This window comes from Pristiophorus japonicus, chromosome 7 (assembly GCF_044704955.1).
Source record: "Pristiophorus japonicus isolate sPriJap1 chromosome 7, sPriJap1.hap1, whole genome shotgun sequence".
In the NCBI taxonomy this organism is placed as follows: Eukaryota; Metazoa; Chordata; class Chondrichthyes; family Pristiophoridae; genus Pristiophorus; species Pristiophorus japonicus.
The window spans coordinates 150913865-150935322 of record NC_091983.1 but is presented as its reverse complement, the minus strand read 5'-3'; the positions used below and the strand labels follow the sequence as shown (position 1 = coordinate 150935322).

Genomic DNA, 21458 nt, shown 5'->3' with positions numbered 1-21458 from the left:
GAGGACATTGGGCCAACACTCCTGCTCTTTTTCGATTAGTGCCATGGGAGAGGGCAGATGAGGTCTCAGTTTAATGACTCATCTGAAAGATGGCACCTCCAGCAGCACTTAGTACTGTACTGAAGTGTCAACCTAGATTATGTGCTAAAGTCTCTGGAATGGGGCTTGAACCAATGACTTTCTAATTCAGAGGCAAGAGTGCTATCACTGGTCCTAAGCTGACACTTCAAAGTAGCATATCAACACACCAAAAGTAATGGTGGGATCTTATTCTTCCATTAGATTCAGACTGGCCATCTACTTTTTTGTATCGAAGTATACTTGTAGGCATATGACACCAAGGCAGATGGGGGTACAGTAGTGACAAGTGCATTATTCAGGGAACTAATTTGCACTGAACTGAAAGAGATAGTGAGAAGATGTTATGCTTAGTTTGTATTAAGGAAATGGTGTAAATGACAAAGGGGCCCTGAAAATCAGCAGGGGTGATATCGTGCCATAATGAACACACAAGGAACCTCTATTGCTGACCCTGGAGACTTTCCAGAGTCAGAGGGAGGTCCCCTCATTTTAATAATCATGACAGGTGCCTAAGCCACTAGTGGCATCCCAGGAATGTTGATAATTCCAGAGCAGGTTGTCTGATTCTATCTATCCTGTGCCATCTTTTCAAAATTTTAAACACTTAGGGACATAGGAATAGGAATAGGCCATTCAGCCTCAAGCTTATTTCACCATTCAATGAGATCGTGGCTAATCTGTATCTAAAACTCCATCCACTCACCTTGGCTCCATATTCCTTAATACACTTGGCTAGCAAAAATCTATCAATTTCAGATTTAAAATTATTAATTGAGCTAACATATACTGTTTTTTGTGGGAGAGAGTTCCACACTTCTACCATCCTTTGTGTGAAGAAGCGTTTCCTAACTTCTCTCCTGAATGGGCTGGCTCTGATTTTAAGGTTATGTCTTCTTGTCCTAGACTCCCCCACTAGCGGAAAAAATTTCTCTCTATCTACCTTATCAATTCCTTTCAAATTCCTAAAAACCTAAATCAAATCACCCCTTAACCATCTATTTTCCAGGGAATAGACGACCAGTTTATGTAATCTCTCCAAATAATTTAACCCATGGAGCCCTGGTGAATCTGTGCTGCATTCCTTCCAAAGCCAATATATTCTTTCTAAGGTGCAATGCCCAGAACTGTACACAGTACTACTGAAGTGGTCTAACCATGGCTTTGTATAACTGTAGCAAAACTTCCTCCCCTTTATATTCTAGCCCTCTAGATGTAAAGGCTAACATTCTATTAGCCTTTTTGATTATTTTTTATACCTGACCACTACATTTTAGTGATCTGTGTACATGAACCCTTCAATCTCTTTGGACCTCCACTGTTCCTAGCTTTTCATCATTAAAAAAATGCTTGCATCTATCCTTTTTTGCTCCAAAATGGATGACCTCACACTTACCGATGCTAAAATCCATAGTTTTGCCCACTCACTTAATCTATTAATTTCTCTGCAATGTTATGCTCCTGTCTACAGTACTTACTATGCCACCTATCTTTGTGTCATCGGCAAACTTGGATATAGGGCTCTCTATTGTGTTATCCAAGTCATGAATAAATATACTGAACAGTTGAGGCCCCAGCACAGATCCTTGTGTGACACTACTAGTCACTTCCTTCTAATTCGAGTACATACCCATTATCCCTACTCTCTGTCTTCTACTGCCTAACCAGTCTCCTAACCAGGTCAATAATTTGTCTTAAAATCCATGAGCTTTAAATTTAGCTAGCAACCTCTTATGTGGCCCCTTATTGAACACCTTCTGGAAGTCCATATAAACTACATCCATAGACATGTCTTCTACTTTAATTGGTTCTTGGAAGACCTTTGTCTTACGGATGTTTAGTGTAAGGCCTATGCTTTCGTACGCCTCGGTGAAGATGTTGCTGATGGCTTGGAGTTCAGCCTCTGAATGTGCGTAGATGCAAGCATCGTCCGCATACTATAGTTCAACGACAGAGGACGGGACGGTTTTGGATCTGGCCTGGAGGCGATGAAGGTTGAACGGGTTCCCACTGGTTCTATAGTTTAGTTCCACTCCATCGGGGAGCTTGTTGAGTGTGAGGTGGAGCATTGCAGCGAGGAAGATCAAGAAGAGGGTTGGCGCGATGACGCAGCCCTGCTTGACCCCGGTCCGGACATTGATTGGGTCTATGGTGGTCCGGACGTGGATTGGGTCAGGATCATAGATTGCATGTCATTGTGGAGCAGGCGGAGGATGGCGACAAACTTTTGGGGGCAGCCAAAATGGAGGAGGATGCTCCATAATCCCTCGCGGTTAACAGTTTCAAGGGCCTTTGTGAGGTCAAAGAAGGCCATGTACAAGGATTGGTGCTGTTCCCTGCATTTCTCTTGCAGTTGTCGCGCTGTAAAGTTACTTGATCAAAAAATGCAATTAGGTTTGTTAGTCATGATCTACCTTTTATAAATCCATGTTGGCTCTCTATAATCAGCTTTATCTAAGTGTTCGGTCACTCTGTCCTTAATTATAGATTAAGGGTATTCCAATAGATTCCAATATCTTCCCCATAACAGATGTTAGACTAACAGGTCTGTAATCAAAATTCCTCCCAACTCTGGTTTCCCTTCTGCAAGTTATTCCCCCATTTTCAGTTTCCCTTCTTCCCCACCCTTGGTTTCAACACGTTTGCCTGCTCGCGGATGCCCTCCTCAAACTTGCAACTTCTCTGGCACAAAACCATGAGCAAAGATACTTAACGACAGGGGACCCAACCTCCTGAAGTTAAATGAAATAAGATTTCAGACATCACGCGATCAGATGTCACATGGTAGACATTGCATGATCAAAGGTGCAACGAGACCTGGGAGTCATGGTTCATCAGTCATTGAAAGTTGGCATGCAGGTGCAGCAGGCGGTGAAGAAGGCAAATGGCATGTTGGCCTTCATAGCTAGGGGATTTAAGTATAGGAGCAGAGAGGTCTTACTGCAATTGTACAGGGCCTTGATGAGGCCTCACATGGAATATTGTGTTCAGTTTTGGTCTCCTAATCTGAGGAAGGACGTTCTTGCTATTGAGGGAGTGCAGCAAAGGTTCACCAGACTGATTCCAGGGATGGCTGGACTGACATATGAGGAGAGACTGGATCAACTGGGCTTTTATACACTGGAGTTTAGAAGGATGAGAGGGGATCTCATAGAAACGTATAAGATTCTGACAGGACGGGACAGGTTAGATGCGGGAAGAATGTTCCCGATGTTGGGGAAGTCCAGAACCAGGGGACATAGTCTTAGGATAAGGGGTAGGCCATTTAGGACTGCGATGAGGAGAAACTTCTTCACGCAGAGAGTTGTTAACCTGTGGAATTCCCTACCACAGAGAGTTGTTGATGCCATTTCATTGGATATATTCAAGTGGGAGTTAGATATGGCCCTTATGGCTAAAGGGATCAAGGGGTATGGCGAGAAAGCAGGAAAGGGGTACTGAGGTGAATGATTAGCCATGATCTTATTGAATGGCAGTGCAGGCTCGAAGAGCCGAATGGCCTACTCCTGCACCTATTTTCTATGCTTCTATGTTTCTAAACCTTCAGGAATGCTTCAAACCCGAGCTGGTAGGATCAGAAGGGAACTTAGCCTGAGTTCTGATATTTTCTTTACTGTTGATGAATGTTCATTCAAATGCTAAATAACTAATGCCTGAATTTTGAGCTTTTGCTTTACTTTTTATAAATTTCTAGACAACCCGCTCAAAAGTGGATTCTGTGGTCCATAACCAGATAGCTAGAAGACTTGTAATTAGGTTTAGGTACATGTTTGCTGGTAGAGTTATTATTTTAAAAGAATAAGATAAAATGGGCTGGGCCTTCTTCCATGCGATTTTGTATATACTGTTTTGTATGGAAAAAGAGTCAGACTGAACACTGTGAGCTCAAAGTAAAGTGTGATCTTAGTCTTTTATTGCAGGTCTCCAGAGTGCCTCTCCAACCTGTGAAGCCTCCTTAAATACCTGTGCTCCCATAGGATCCCTTGGGAATCCAGGGGATGAGCTCTCTGATGGCTGTACAGAGTAAATACAAGTTTACATATATAACAACACTCCCCCCGCAAAGTCAATAATGTAATTATTTACAATGTGAGTCGATCTGGAGCCCTTCTTGCCCTGGTTGATCGTCTCGGTGTGAAAACTGGTGTTGTTGACTCATTTGTTGGGCCCTCACTGGGCTGCTGTGCAGCTGGCCTTGCTGGGCTGTCTGGCGTGTTGGGCCCTGTTGGGCTGCTGTGGATGATGAGTTCTGCTTTGTGGTCAACCATGGTGCCGGTTATCACTGGTGTGTATGTTGGGGGATCAAAAAAGGTAGGGTCCAAGGTGGGTTGCTCAAGATAGTCCGTGAATCTGAATTCGATTTGGTCCAAGTGTTTCCGGTGAATGAGTCCATTTGAAAGTTTGACTCAAAACACCCTACTCCCCTCTTTGGCCACGACAATGCCGGGAAGCCACTTGGGATCTTGTCCATAATTCAATGCAGGATCATTGATTTCAATCTCGCATGACACATTTGCGTTATCATGGTATGCATTTTGTTGAAGCCGCCTGCTCTCTACCTGTTCATGTAGATGAGGGTGAACTAACGAGAGACTTGTCTTAAGTGCTCTTTTCATGAGCAGTTCAGCAGGTGGGATCCAGTGAGTGAGTGGGGTCTCGTGCAGTAGCTAAGCATGACTCGGGATAGGCGAATCTGCAGTGAGCTTTCAGTTACCCTCTTCAAGCCTTGCTTGATGGTTTGCTCTGCTCTCTCTGCCTGACTATTCTGCCTGGCTGGTTTAAATGGGGCAAATGTGACATGTTTGATCCCGTTACGGATCATGAATTCTTTGAATTCAGCACAGGTAAAACATGGCACGTTGTCACTCACCAGGACATCGGGTAGGGTCGTGTGTGGCAAACATGGCCCTCAGGCTTTCAGTAGTGGCAGCGGACGTGCTAGCCGATATTATCTCACATTCAATCCACTTGGAATACGTATCTACAACCACAAGGAACACTTTACCCAAGAACAGGCCTTCATAGTCGACGTGTACACTAGACCACGTTTGGAGAACTAAGACCATAAACTTAGCGGCGCCTCCCTGGGTACATTGCTTAACTGCGAGCATGTATTACATCTGTGAACGCAGGACTCTAAGTCTGCCTCGATACCGGGCCACCACACGTGGGATCTGGCTATCACTTTCATCATTACGATGCCTGGATGGGTACTGTGGAGGTCATTGATGAAGGTGTCTCTGCCCTTCTTGGGGACCACTAGTCGATTGCCTCACAGAAGGCAGTCTGCCTGTTCAGCCATTTCATCTTTGCGCCGCTGGAATGGCTTTATCTCTCCCTGCATTTCCACTGGGACACTGGACCAGCTCCCGTGAAGCACACAGTTTTTGACTAGAGATAATAAGGGGTCCTGGCTTGTCCAGGTTTTGACCTGCCGGGAAGTGATTGCTCACTCTCAAATGCTTCCATAACTATGGCTAGATCTGCGGGCTGCGCTATTTTCACCCCCGTGGTGGGCAATGGCAGCCTACTGAGAGCATCGGTGCAGTTTTCTGTGTCTGGCCTGTGGCAGGTGGCATAGTTGTGTGCGGACGACGTGAGCGCCATCTCTGGATGCGGGCCTTGCGTTGGTATTTATCCGTTTACTCTCGGAAAACAGGGATATAAGTGGCTTATGGTCAGTTTCCAGTTCAAATTTTAGCCCAAACAGGTATTGATGCATTTTCTTTACCCCATAACCACATGCTAACACTTCTTCTCAATCATGCTGTAGGCTCTCTCAGCCTTAGACAGACTCCTGGATGCATAAGCAACCGGTTGCAGTTTCCCGAAATGATTAACTTGTTGCAAAACATACCCGACGCATATGATGAAGCATCACATGCTAGTACCAAACGCTTACATGGATCATACAACACAAGCAATTTGTTTGAGCATAACAATTTTCTCGCTTTTACAAAGGCACTTTCTTGGCTTTTGCCCCAAACCCATTCATACCCTTTTCGTAGTAAGACATGCAGTGGTTCTAACAGTGTGCTGAGACCCGGTAAGAAGTTACCAAAGTAGTTCAGGAGTCCCAGAAGCGACCGCAGCTCCGTCACGTTCTGTGGCCTCGGTGCGTTCTCGATTGCCTCCGTCTTCGCGTTGGTGGGCGTGATGCCATCCGCCACAATCCTCCTTCCCAGGAACTCCACTTCAGGCGCCAAGAAAACGCACTTCAAGCATTTTAACCTGAGCCCCACGCAGTTGAGTCGACTAAGAACCTCCTCCAGGTTCTGCAGATGCTCGACTGTGTTCCGACCTATGACCAAGATATCATCCTGGAAGACCACGGTGTGCTGAACCGACTTCAGTAAGCTTTCCATGTTTCTCTGGAATATCGGCGCCACTGATCGGATTCCGAACGGGCATCTGTTATAAACAAAAAGACTTTTGTGCATGTTGATGCATGTAAGGACCTTCGATGATTCCTCCAGTTCCTGCGTCATGTAGGCTGAAGTCAGATCCAGCTTCATGAATGTCTTTCCTCCCGCCAGCGTTACGAAGAGGTTGTCAGCCTTTAGTAGTGGGTATTGGTCCTGCAGGGAGAAACGATTGATCGTTACTTTGTATTCGGCACAGATTCTGACGGTGCTGTCTCCCTTGAGGACTGGGACGATAGGACTGGCCCACTCATTGAACGTGATCGGGGAAATGATGCACTCTCTTTGCAGCCGGTCCAGCTCGATCTCTACCCTTTCTCTCATCATGTACGGTACTGCTCTCGCCTTGTGATGGATGGGTCGCGCCCCCAGAATTAGGTGGATATGCACTTTTGCTCCTTGGAATTTCCCGATGCCTGGTTCGAACAGCGAAGGAAATTTGCTTAAGACCTGGGTACATGAAGTGTCATCAGCGGGCAATAGCGCTTGGACATCTTCCCAATTCCAGCGTATCTTTCCCAGCCAGCTCCTGCCGAACAGCGTGGGACCATTGCCCGCTACCACCCAGAGTTTTAGTTTGTGCACCGCTCCATCGTAGGAGACCTTAACAGTAGCACTGCCGATTACAGGTATCAGTTCTTTCATGTAAGTTCTTAGTTTTTTGCGAACTGGAGTTAAGACTGGCCTTGAGGCCTTGTTGCACCACAACCTTTCAAAAGTCTTTTTGCCCATGATGGACTGGCTCGCACCCATGTCCAGCTCCATTGACACCGAGAGTCCATTTAGTTCAACATTCAGCATTATCGGGGGACAATTCGTGGTGAATGTGTGCACCCCATGTACCTCTGCCTCCTCGATCTGAGGCTCTGGTTTGTCGTGATCCTCTGTGGATCTGTCCTCCTCTGCAACATGGTGGTTTGCAGGTTTAACAGGCTTTGTAGCTCGCCTGCACACTCGTTGGAGGTGTCCCATTGCTCCACAGCCCTTGAAAACATGCTCTTTGAATCGGCATGAATGGAAACGATGATCACCCCCGCAGCGCCAACAAAGTGTTAATGGCCTTGCATTCATCTCCCTTGATGGTGGACTCTGAGACATCTGCGGACGTGTAGCTGCAGGTATGTGTGACCTGCCCTGTACGTTACGATTCGGAAACAACATCACTTTGTTCACAGTACTTGTAGCAGCACTTGTTTGCTGAGAGATTTGCTTCGTATTGTCACTGGTGGCAATGAATGCCTGGGCTATCGCTATAGCCTTACTCAAGGTTGGAGTCTCTACAGTCAAAGGTTTGCGAAATATGGATTTGTGGCCAATGCCAAGTACGAAAAAGTCTCTGATCATGTGCTCCAAATGTCCTTCAAATTCGCAATGTCCTGCAAGGCATCTTAGCTCGGCGACATAACTTGCCACTTCCTGGCTTTCAGACCTTTTGTAGGTGTAGAACCGCCATCAGAACGCTTTCCTTTGGGTTAAACTGCTCTTGGACCAGTGTGCACAAATCGGCATACGATTTCTCCGTGGGTTTCACTGGAGTGAGCAGATTATTCATGAGGCTATACGTTGGTGCCCCACAGACGGTGAGGAGGATCGCCCTTCGTTTGACAGCGCTCTCTTCCCCATCTAGCTCGTTGGCCACGAAGTATTGGTCGAGTTGCTCCACAAAAGTTTCCCAATCATCTCCCTCTGAGAATTTCTCCAGGATGCCTACTGTTCTCTGCATCTTTGGGTTCGCTATCTGTATCTCGTCGCCAGTTGTTGTGTATGGAGAAAGTGTCAGACTGAACACTGTGAGCTCAAAGTAAAGTGCGACCTTAGTCTCTTATTGCAGGTCTCCAGAGTGCCTCTCCAACCTGTGAAGCCTCCTTAAATACCTGTGATCTCAAGGGATTATGGGATCTCTTGGGACTCCAGGGAATAAGCCTTCTGGTGGCTATACAGAGTAAATACAAGTTTACATATATAACACATACTATACCAATCACCTTCCTTGCTATCATATCCATAGACACAGCAGGTCAAGAATCTCTTTAAAAAGGTGAGCTAAAAGTGAAATCTTTGCAAATTGACTTTATTTTGAAAAGCATGTTCAAAAGAATGGGCTTACAAAAAAAATCAAAGTGCTTCCCCCTCTCGTTCTCTTTACTAAAATAAAAACAGAAAATGCTGGAAGCAACGGATCAGGCAGCGTCTGTGAAGAGCGGAACATGGACATAGTTAATGTTTCAGGTCTTCACCATTTGTCCAGGATCAAGACTTCAACTCCCGGCATGCTTTGCCGTTCTCACTCGGAGGTCCCGGATGTAGGTGACATGTTTACATTCGGAAGCGAGCAGAGCAAAAAAAACCTAGCGAGGCTTGTGGTTGAATTAAAGATGGATAAACCTTGCTTATTAAACCGATCGTCTGATCAGCACGTAGATACGCAGCGGCTGTAAATGCTGAACGACAGGTACAAGTAATGTGGATGTTTTTTTGAGGAGGGGTGGGGGATGCGTTGTATGTGTGGCGGACCCCAGAGCCCCCTCCCCCAAAGACTCGGGTCTTCACTGGCTGTGTGTTTGTGAGCTGACAGAGGGCCCCTGTGTTGCTGGGGCGGCCCCCTGCTCGATTGTTGGCGACCACCAGCTTTTACCCGGAGCCGGGCCGGCGTTCCCCGACGCGTTGGTCCCCCGGTCTCTGCCTGGTGCCCGGTCCCTGCCTGGTGCCTGGTCTCTGCCCGGTCCCTGCCAGTTCTCTGCCTGGTGCCCGGTCCCTGCCTGGTGCCCGGTCCCTGCCCGGTCTCTGCCTGGTGCCCGGTCCCTGCCCGGTCTCTGCCTGGTGCCCGGTCCTTGCCTGGTGCCTGGTCTCTGCCCGGTCTCTGCCTGATGCCCGGTCCCTGCCAGTTCTCTGCCTGGTGCCCGGTCCCTGCCTGGTGCCTGGTCTCTGCCCGGTCTCTGCCTGGTGCCCGGTCCCTGCCCGGTCTCTGCCTGGTGCCCGGTCCTTGCCTGGTGCCTGGTCTCTGCCTGATGCCCGGTCCCTGCCAGTTCTCTGCCTGGTGCCCGGTCCCTGCCTGGTGCCCGGTCTCTGCCTGGTGCCTGGTCTCTGCCCGGTCTCTGCCTGGTGCCCGGTCCCTGCCTGGTGCCCGGTCTCTGCCTGGTGCCCGGTCCCTGCCTGGTGCCTGGTCTCTGCCCGGTCTCTGCCTGGTGCCCGGTCCCTGCCAGTTCTCTGCCTGGTGCCCGGTCCCTGCCAGGTGCCTGGTCTCTGCCTGGTGCCCGGTCCCTGCCAGGTGCCTGGTCTCTGCCGGGTGCCTGGTCTCTGCCCGGGCTCTGCCTGGTGCCCGGTCCCTGCCCGGTCTCTGCCTGGTGCCCGGTCCCTGCCCGATCTCTGCCTGGTGCCCGGTCTCTGCCCAGTTCCTGCCCGGTGCCCGGCCCCTGCCTGGTGCCCGGTCTCTGCCCAGTCCCTGCCCGGTCTCTGCCCAGTTCCTGCCTGGTGCCCGGCCTCTGCCTGGTGCCCGGTCTCTGCCCGGTCCCTGCCTCACTGCGCCAGCTTGTGCACCCGCGCTGTGTGACCGGCTGCACCCCAAGTTGCATCACCGTAATCCCAAGTCGATTAAACAAAAAGAGGCCAGCACTGTATTTTAAAAAGGCCTGTCCTTTTTCAAGAATTCATGTCAAAGTAAAAGGAACCTTTTGTTTAACGTCCGTTATTAAGCCCCTTCAAGGTGCCAAATTATACTGCCACTGTTGCATCGATGCAAAGTGAGTTTGGGGTTCTCATCAGTGCAGAAGTGGCAGTATAACCCCCCGGGTTTCGAGATGGCACTGTGGAGTGTAACTCCAGGCTTGATTTCAACAAATGATCGTGACAAGTGATTCAGGTGATTCAGGTGATTTAAAATTAGTTTTTGTTATTTCCCCATTCCCCATTGAACTTATTTTTCTTGTTTTTAAGAACTCTTGTATTGTAAATTTAAATTCATCATCATCGTAGGCAGTCCCTCGGGGTCGAGGATAACTTGTTTCCACACTAAAAATTAGTACTCAGGTGACTGACCAACTCATTTTAAATGGTGGAAGATGCCACTCCTTTTACGGCCCCGACCTGATGCTGATGGTCTCTCGGAGGTCAGGGCCACCACGCTGCTCCAGAGGCCGTCCGCCGCTCTTTTTATGGCCCCCATACTGTCAATCTAGAGACATTTAGTGTTTTAAGGCAATATTTATATAAGATAGTTAAGGTCATGTTAATAACATTTGGTCAATAGTTACACTCAATCCACAAGTTCAGGATGGATAAGATTGGCAGCCAGTGCATGCTTCAAGCTTTAGAGCACTCGCATTTGGTATTTGCTGGTTTATTTGATGACTGGCATATCTTGTATTATTTCATTTGTATAATTTAGTAGCGTGTTTATTTTTGTTTCTTCTCCATTGGCATAGACCAGCCTTCCAATAAATTAATGGTAGCCTCCCTTCAGAGGAGGCATTTGAAGATGTATTCTTGTCAGATAATTGATGGAATCCAAAATAAGAACATAAGAACATAAGAAATAGGAACAGGAGTAGGCCATATGGCCCCTCGAGCCTGCTCCGCCATTCAATAAGGTCATGGCTGATCTGATCATGGACTCAGCTCCACTTCCCTGCCCGCTCCCCATAACCCGTTATCTCCTTATCGTTTAAGAAACTGTCTATTTCTGTCTTAAATTTATTCAATGTCCCAGCTTCCACAGCTCTCTGAGGCAGCGAATTCCACAGACTTACAACCCTCTGAGAAGAAATTTCTCCTCATCTCAGTTTTAAATGGGCGGCTCCTTATTCTAAAATCATGCCCTCTAGTTCTAGTCTCCCCCATCAGTGGAAACATCCTCTCTGCATCCACCTTGTCAAGCCCCCTCATAATCTTATACATTTCGATAAGATCACCTCTCATTCTTCTGAATTCCAATGAGTAGAGGCCCAACCTACTCAACCTTTCCTCATAGGTCAACCCACTCATCCCCGGAATCAACCTAGTGAACCTTCTCTGAACTGCCTCCAAAGCAAGTATATCCTTTCGTAAATATGGAAACCAAAACTGCATGCAGTATTCCAGGTGTGGCCTCATCATTACCCTGTATAACTGTAGCAAGACTTCCCTGCTTTTATACTCCATCCCCTTTGCAATAAAGGCCAAGTTTCCATTGGCCTTCGTGATCACTTGCTGTACCTGCATACTATCCTTTTGTGTTTCATTGCCAAGTACCCTCAGGTCCTGCTGTACTGCAGCACTTGGCAATCTTTCTCCATTTAAATAATAACTTGCTCTTTGATTTTTTTCTCCCAAAGTGCATGACCTCACACTTTCCAACATTATACTCCATCTGCCAAATTTTTGCCCACTCACTTAGCCTGTCTATGTCTTTTTGCAGAGTTGTGTCCTCCTCACACATTGCTTTTCCTCCCATCTTTGTATCGTCAGCAAACTTGACTACGTTACACTCAGTCCCTTCTTCCAAGTCGTTAATATAGATTGTAAATAGTTGGGGTCCCAGCGGCACCCCACTAGTTACTGATTGCCAACCAGAGAATGAACCATTTATCCCGACGCTCTATTTTCTGTTAGTTGGCCAATCCTCTATCCATGCTAATATATTACCCCCAACCCCGTGAACTTTTATCTTTTCCGGTAACCTTTTATGTGGCACCTTTTCAAATGCCTTCTGGAAGTTCAAATACACCACATCCACTGATTCCCCGTTATCCACCCTGTTCGTTATATCCTCAAAGAACTACAGAAAATTTGTCAAACATGACTTCCCCTTCATAAATCCATGCTGACTCTGCCTGACCAAATTTTGCTTTTCCAAATGTCCTGCTACTGCTTCTTTAATAATAGACTCCAACATTTTCCCAACCACAGATGTTAGGCTAACTGGTCTATTATTTCCTGCTTTTTGTCTGCCTCCTTTTTTAAATAGGGGTGTTACATTTGCAGTTTTCCAATCTGCTGGGACCTTCCCAGAATCCAGGGAATTTTGGTAAATTACAACCAATGCATCCACAATCCCTGCCACTACTTCTCTTAAGATCCTAGGATGCAAGCCATCAGGTCCAGGGGATTTATCTACCTTTAGTCCCATTATCTTACTGAGTACCATTTATTGTGTATTCACATGTCCTGTTATATGTTCCATTGAGTATTACCATACATTTATACACATTGAATTCCATTTTATCAATGCCATTTAAATTATGTTTCTATTGTAATTATATTTCCTCCCGCATCTACTTATGATCCCTTTGAATACAGTCTCACTTATGATCTTTATCGGATCACACAGCTTGGTGGTCTCCAAACTGAATAACTGACTAGGTCAGTTAAAGTAGGAATTAAAAAAAAAAGGAAAAGCCTACAGAGGAAAATGAGGGACGAATTATGGAAGGAGTCTAGAAATTGCTAAATTAAGATAAAAAATATTAGAGTGCAGGAGAATTCTAGAGAGGGGTACAAGTCAAACAATTAGGCACAGCACTAAAATTTTCTTCTGGTGTCACATGCACAAAAGTATAGTTAGAGCGAAAGTTAGAATCTTAAAGGTAAATACTTGTAGTGAAATTAATACAAAAAAGTTGAAATGTTAAACGAATATTCTGTTGAATAATTCATTGGAGAGGATAAGATCAACATGCTATCCCAGCTTCTGAAATACACCCAATGTCCTAAAGTATATTGAAATCATGTGGCCGAGAAACTTGATGCGTTTGTTGATTTTAGTGTCCTCAGATTAATGGTGTGTGCCTGAAGGAGAGGTATTGAAAGGAGACCTGGATGGAAATTTGTGGAGCATTGACTATCATCATGGGGGAATTGGGGAGGTTCCTCCTAACTGAAAGCAGACAAACATAGTAGCAATAATTTAAAAGGGGTGACAAATCTGACCCAGGAAACTGCTGGTCCATTTGCCTACACCCACAATATCTCTTCTGTGAGTGTCAAACCTTGGTTCCACTGCAGAGTACATTGCTGGTTGACCAAAAATTAGTGGAACTTTAGTGATGGTGAATTTAAAAGACAACCAAGGCTGACATTCAAGCTTAAAGCTGCTTGATTATTGTGATACTGTAAGATGGGTCATACTCTGATAGTTTGAAATAATGCCATTATTTGCTGTACATTTTTGCTGTAATTTCAGCACTACATTTAATTTCCATATCATTCTTCATTTAGAACTGTACAAGTTTACACATTGAAGGAGATCATTCAGCCCATCCTAGTTTGACCAGATTTTTGCCAATTTCGCTTCCCTGCTTTTTCCCAATATCCCTGTATCTTCCTCTGCTTTAAATATTTATCCAAGTTTTCCTTAAAAGATATGATGGTCTCTGCCTCAAACATTCCCTGTAGCAAAACAGTTCATGCTCCAACAGATTTGCTTAAAGACTTTTCTCCTAAACACCTCTCTGTCATAATTTGAAAGCGGTGATCTTTCATCGCTGATCTTAAAACCAGTCTTTCCCTATTTACTCTATCAAAACAAACTGTATTAAATTTCCTCTTAACCTTCTCTGCTCCACTATAAATAGTCCCAGTATCTCAAGTGTCTCCTCATAACTATAGTTTCTCATTCCTGGCATCATCGTGGTGAATCTATGCTGAACACTGACTTTAATGTAAAGGGTCACCCAAAACTGCTCACTCCTCTGACGTGGCCTTATCAATGTTTTGTACAAATTATTTCTTACTTATTTACTCTTGCACTCTAAGGACAATTTATAAAACTCAAAATGCTGTTGGCATTTTTAAGACTTTTACTACCTGCATCTGCACTTTCAGGGAATTGTGCATTTGAACCCATAGGTATCTCTGTTTATCCACACTCTACAGAGTTATTTAAACTACACATTAGAAAAAGTACAGGTTTTAAACAGCATATGTAAGGTCATAATTTAATCTCAGGGTTCAGATGATATCTGGAAAACACTTGAGCTTTGCTCTTGTGACTTATGATAAATCATCAGCTACCTAAGATTAAATTACAGCTTTAATATTTGCTCCAAGTGGCCATACTTCTATAAATGGCAGAAGTATTTTGTCCCCTTAATTCGAGGAAACACACAGAAGTTCAAATTTTCAAGGGTATGGTCATTGTAAGTTGAAATACTTTTAAATCTAAGTATATGCATAACAGTGTATGTATCTTTTAAACTCATGAGAAGTAACATGGTTTGCATGACTCTGTTTTGCTTTGTGTTTTTACATGTGTATGCTATGTTAAGCTTTTCAAAATTTTATCTTGGGATGTGGGTGACACTGGCAAAGCATTGTTGCCCAACCCTAGTTGCCCTTGGGGCATTAAGAGTCAACCATATACAGGTAATGTGATGTCATATGTAGGGCAGACTGGGCAGGTGTAGCAGGCTCTCTTCTCTGAAGGACATTATTGAACCAGTTGGGTTTAAGTGACAACCCGGCAGCTTTCGTGATTATTTTCTTGGTGCCAGCCCACAAATTACCAGATTTATTGAATCAAATTTCACAGCTTGTTTTAATAGGATTTGAACTCGCATCTTCTGGGTTGTTTGACAGAATACCATAACCACTACGCTACTGTACCCTTAATAAGTATTGTTAAACTGCTTTTGAAAGGAAATACTGCACATAGACTGATGCTACATGATGATTAAAAAGCAATACTTCCTTGCAAACAGGCAGCATCGGTTGGAATACTATTACGGTTACATTGTACAAACACTTCTTGAGTAATAATTGTTCATGCAGAGAAATAATTGCTGAAACCTGCTTTTACAGAGTCATAGAAAAAGTATAATTGGGTCTCGGGTTGGCAATCAGTAACGAGTGGGGTGCTGCAGACCCCAACTATTTACAATCTAAACGACTTGGAAGAAGGGACTGAGTGTAACGTAGCCAAGTTTGCTGACGATACAAAGATGGAAGGAAAAGCAATGTTTGAGGAGGACACACAAAATCTGCAAAAGGGCATAGACTGGCTAAGTGAGTGGGCAAAAATTTGGCAGATGGAGTATACTGTTGGAAAGTGTGAGGTCATGCACTTTGGCAGAAAAAAAATCAAAGAGCAAGTTATTATTTAAATGGAGAAAGGTTGCAAAGTGCTGCAGTAAAGTGGGACCTAGGGGTACTTGTGCATGAAACACAAAAGCTTAGTACGCAGGTATAGCAAGAGATCAGGAAGGCCAATGGAATCTTGGCCTTTATTGCAAATGGGATGGAGTATAAAAGCAGGTAAGTCTTGCTACAATTATACAGGGTATTGGTGAGGCCACACCTGGAATACTGCATGCAGTTTTTGTTTCCATATTTATGAAAGGATATATTTGCTTTAGAGGCAGTTCAGAGAAGGTTCACTAGGTTGATTCTGGAGATGAGGGGGTTGACTTATGAGGAAAGGTTGAGTCGGTTGGGGCTCTACTCATTGGAATTCAGAAGAATGAGAGGTGATCTTATCGAAACGTATAAGATTATGAGGGGGCTTGACAAGGTGGATGCAGAGAGGATGTTTCCACTGATGGGGGAGACTAGAACTAGAGGGCATGATTTTAGAATAAGGAGCCGCCCATTTAAAACTGAGAGGAGGAGAAATTTCTTCTCAGAGGGTTGTGAATCTGTGGAATTCGCTGCCTCAGAGAGCTGTGGAAGCTGGGACATTGAATAAATTTAAGACAGAAATAGACAGTTTCTTAATCGATAAGGGAATTAGGGGTTATGGGGAGTGGCAGGGAAGTGGACCTGAGTCCATGATCGGATCAGTCATGATTGTATTAAATGGCGGAGCAGGCTCGAGGGGCCATACGGCCTACTCCTGCTCCTATTTCTTATGTTCTTATTATCTGTATTTTTAAATTTATTTGCATTTGATTTACATATTTATCAGGGCAAAATCAAATCAAAGGTTATTTTTAAGTTTGGAACATGAAAAGATCATTAGGCCCAACAAGCCTACCCCTTTTTGATACATCATTAACATTTGTGAAGAACAAACATTGTCATCGATGCCAGAGCTTGTTGTGGTTCTTCAACATTGAGTTTCACTTGAAAGGATAAAAACATAACATGCACTTTCTGACATTTGTGCAGGGGAGAACTTTTAAGGATCTATTTCAATTCAAGAGGTAATCCTAGTAAAGCGTATTGGAATACCGATTTATACCGCGTTGTACAAGTCGATGGGAATTCCTATGAAACTCCAGCAATATTCTACTTGGTAAATGCTCCCGTATTGTGCAGTGTTCCCTGATGAAATATGATCCATGTTAAATGTGATCACATTGACCATTATATTTTATACCTTATAATAAATCATAGCGCCAGTGATTTCTGGCTTCATAGCTTCCTTGGGTCTACAGTACTTTGTATATTTTGTGTATATTGGTAAATAAAAGTTAAACTGTTAATTTAATATGACCAGGCATATTTATTTTTTCCCTTTTACTATGGGGAATCATTGCCACTAAATACGTTTTTTTCAATGTAAATAGAATAGAAAACAGTAAAAGTTAAATTGGTTCTTTTGATTTGGTAAGCAATGTCTCAGATTTATTTTTCACTCTGTGATCTGAAAAATCTACATTATTCATAATTGTACTAAACTTAACAGATTGTTCAGAATTTAACTGGCCAGTTCTGTATTTAATACTTTAAAAACATTTTATTTGTTGTTTTCGTACTTATTGCTGGTCAGAGAAATCTTGTGTGTCATTCAGTGGCCTCTGGAGCGTGCTCTAAATATAACGTGCATATTTATGTACCAACATGTGTTTAGAGCTTTTAAATTACACATCGTTACAGTTACTGTTGGTAATAATCCATGTGACCCTTGTGTAGCATTGCAAGGATTAAGTAATTACCAGAACAGATGTTCAGAAGATTCTGGGCTTCGGGAGAAGAAAAACAAAGCATTGCCTCTATACAATGTCCTTCTAAACCTGTTTATTTTATCGTTATTGATTAAAATACATTTGGAAATAACGCTCCCTGCAATCTCTTAACTGCACAACTGATACTGCAGCTCTCAGACTGGTATCATGTTTATACTGCATTATTCCAGTTGAGAAGCCCATCTAGAACAGAAAACTCTGTGTGTATATCTTGGCTTCCCGATTCTCCCCCCAGCTTACCTGGGATGTCTTCTGCTTTGATAGTGTTTTGTATATATGAGTTACTTGTTGCTTTTCACCTGCTATTGACATTGTCTTTGCCATCTCACTGACTACTTACTTCCAAAAAAAAGTAGTTCAGTTTACTTAAAGTTTTTTTCTCACCCAGTGAATACATGAGGGGGTAGAGTTTCCGTTAGGGTGTGCTGCTTTTTCAGTGCAATTCGTTCAAAATCGGCCAAACCAGCATAAGAGATCGAAGAATTTCAAGCACAAGTTACGCCCAGAGCAAATCAAGCTTCTGCGATCTTTTGCGCTAGTTTTAAAAAATCATTGCTCTGGAAGTTGGCCCCGCTCCCAAAACTGGCCACACCACCAGATCGCATTAATCACCATTGTGAGTTTTCACCAATTGTGACCGTTTGCGGCCCTTTGAGAAGGCTCTTAAAATAAAACTTTTTTTAGGCGCACAGGCACTAGTAAGCACCTTTTTTAAAAGTTTTGAAATATTAAAAAATATTTAATTTACTAAGAAACTAACTACTGTACACAAATGAAACCAGTAAATAGTTCTGTATAGTTTTTTAAATTCATTTTCAGTGATTTAAAACCAAGTTACGCACAGGTGGTGGATTAGACTTTCTTATTCAAAATGCTTATTTTTCAGTGCTAAACCCATTTTCAGCTGTATTAATCAAACTGCACCAAGTTACCACTCTTTAATATATCAAGGAATATTTTTTAATGCTAGCGAACAAAAAAAAACAATTCTAAAGCTGCCCAATAGCGCTGGTTCATGGAAGGTTTTACATTTGTGATTACACAAATGAGTTTGAGCGGAAACTTGAACCATAACTTTACTTCGGACAACTAGCACAATTTTGAGCGCAATTTGCCGTTTGAGGCCAAAGCAAACACTCTACCCCTAGATCTTTACCAAACAAGGGGGTCAAATTTCTAGGATGTTGTTTTTCCATAATATTTTGAAAATATTCAGGATAAATGCATGGTCAGTGGCTTAATCAACAACAACAACTTGTATTTATATAGTACCTTTAACATAGTGAAACATCCCAAGGTGCTTCACAGGAATATTATGAGAGAAAACAATTTGGCACAGAGCCGCATAAGTAGAAATTAACGCAGGGCTTGGTCAAAGAGATAGGTTTTAAGGCGTGTCTTGAAGGAGTAAAGAGAGGTGGAGAGGTTTACATGGGGAGTTCCAGAGCTTGGTGCCTAGGCAACAGAAGGCATGGCCACCAATGGTTGAGCGATTATAATCAGGGATGCTCAAGAGGGCAGAATTAGAGGGGGGAGGGGGAGCCTGGAGGAGATTACAGAGATAGGGAGGGGCGAGGCCGTGGAGGGATTTTAAAATCTTATTGTGATGTTCTGAGTGTTAAAGTTAATTAAACAATTAATCTGATAGATTTTTGTGAATATTGCTAAAGAGGAAGATAAATTTTAATTTTGATTACCACCTTGACAGACTTTTTCTGCTTAATGCACACAGGGCTGAGCTGCATTAATGTGAGCGAAGAAGTAAAACACGGTGCTGAGGGAAAACAAGGCATCTGCTGTGCTGGGAACACCAAAACTAACCTCAATGTATCCTATGTTAACATTTTTGAGTATGTTTTATTATATTTGCCTGCGGCGTAGAGCCAGATCTGGTACAAGAGGAGAAATAATGAACAGTCGACGAGCTATTGAGTCGAGCAACCGCATCCTACCTCTCAGCGTTGAAGTGGGGCAGCACGCCAAAGAAGTGGTGGACTTCAGTTCTCAGTATGGCAGTGAGAACAGCTTGTCCTACACTATGTGGAATTTGTCTGGACTGCCCAACGTTTACCCAAGTTCTGGCGATTTCACACAGACCGCTGTGTTTCGGACATATGGGAGGTGGTGGGAAAAGTGCCCGAGTTCACCTCTGCCATTCAGAAGGACTCCTCGAAGTTTTCAGAGCCAGGAATATGTCGAACTGGTATTTGAGGAGGCCGTGTATCCAACAGCTATTGATGTAATGGAAACGTATCACCCTGGGGCAATTGTTAGGATCCTGGCTTGCTCAGCAAATCCTTACTCCCAGACTCCTCCTCCAGAAATTAGGTAAAGATAACTTCAGAAGTTGTGACAACTCATTGATTATTTAAATAATGTGTGTTTTAGTTGTGTGTAACATTTTCCCACAACTCTTTTTTGGGGAGAGGAAGAACATACACAGAATCAGCTATGGGGGAACCAATGAAAGTAGAATCTGTCCATATGCTTTTTTGAATGATCCCATTGATGGCCAGCATTTACTGTGTCAAGTGACAGTCAGCTCCTTGGGTAACATGCTTGAAATGTATACAGGTGTCAATCTCTTCAGATTATAATCCTGTCTCCCAGTTCTTTTCCAGTAGTTCTGCACAAAAATACACATTCTTTGCCCATTTTTTTAAAAAGTGCTAATTCTATTTATCCATCCCGTTTCTTTTCAGTGAATAGAATAGAAATAATTGTGCCCCACTATCCAATTGTTAAAATAGATTGAATAGGCAGGACTATGAAAATTGAAAGTTCACAAAAATCCCATAGATAAGTACAGATAAGGGAGGATATTCGGCCTTCCAGTGAAACTTCCCTGAGATCTTTAATATGAGTATTGTGGCTCTTTTAGTATTATTGAGTACAAATTCTGATAGCCTTACAGTAATATGATTGCTACTGCTATCATAACACTGAACTTGAAACACTTCAATGAAGAATAACATTGAAAAATAATCTGCACAGTATTTTAAAAATTATTTACACAACATGATGTGTTGCAGTAAGTAAAACTAGCCAACTTCAGTGAAACTAAACTTGTTTACTGTGTATGTGTTTATATGGACATGTGTTTTTGTCTTGCCTTTCATTTTAGTATAAGGCTTGTTTGACAATAGTCCTGTTGTCTGCAGCCTTAATTTCGAACCCTACTTTTGGTTGATAGGTAATGGGTCAGTCTGAATATGATATTTTACAAATCTTATCAGAACTCAGGTGCCTGTTCTTCTTTGTTCTGGTCTGGGGCTTTTATGACATTTCACTGTATGTTTTACCTGATGCTCTGACCAAGATCGATATCAATTGCAAGGTTAAGGAGATTAGCAGCATTTATCCTTAATTCAATAGCCCTGAAATCCAGTAACCAAAATATACTGTAGGACTTCTCTGTAAATTGGGATTTACTATAATGGAATTTTACTGGGTGTTGGCAGGCTACAGTTGTTTCTCGAGTATTTTCCTTGAGATAGAATTTCTGATATAGGAAGGAATAGCCATAAGAGATAAAAAGAAGTTAAGCCTCTTACAGTAGCGTGAATTCAGTAAAGAGACTAAACGCCATTGGGATCTAACCTGAATACACTTACTCAATTTTGGCCGAGCCCATTTTTCAGTGCACTTACCAGAGTTGCGCCGCTTATGTACGTTCGGAGATGCGCTGGAAAAAAATGTTGCAACTTTGGCCGCTGTCTGGCCTCTTCACTGCAGTCGCGCAGTGTGACCAGTCGACTCGGGGGGTGGAGCCTGCGTTCTGCGCTAGAAAATGTGCCGGGACATCTGCACATGCGCAGTGGAGAATGGTGATGTCTGCGCATGCGCAGTAGCGCAGTGAGTTGGCAATCGGCCATTAAAGAGCTGTTTGTGTCTTCGCGACCGAATTTCTGAGGTAGAATATCTTGCTTTCTTGTTACTCATCAATTCACTCAGGGGTTACTTCTTGCAAGTAATTCATCCAACAGAAGATACTAGACTTTCTGATTTCACTCATTTCTCAGAGCACGAATAATTCAGAATTCTAGTTAATATGAACTTTTCATAAACTACACCTTGCAAA

General features: G+C 43.6%; 1 protein-coding gene across 3 annotated transcripts in view; it reads left to right on the top strand.

Moving 5' to 3' along the window:
• The first annotated feature begins 8804 nt into the window (after positions 1 to 8804).
• The window catches only part of fbxl4 (F-box and leucine-rich repeat protein 4), a 157331-nt gene continuing 144677 nt past the window's right edge, over positions 8805 to 21458 (top strand). For all 3 annotated transcript variants that reach the window (XM_070885407.1, XM_070885410.1, XM_070885406.1), the window contains exons 1-2: positions 8805 to 8952; positions 19110 to 19705. In XM_070885407.1, coding sequence (XP_070741508.1) covers positions 19203 to 19705 — 503 coding nt within the window. In that variant the 5' untranslated portion in view covers positions 8805 to 8952; positions 19110 to 19202. The remainder of the gene's footprint in view (positions 8953 to 19109; positions 19706 to 21458) is intronic.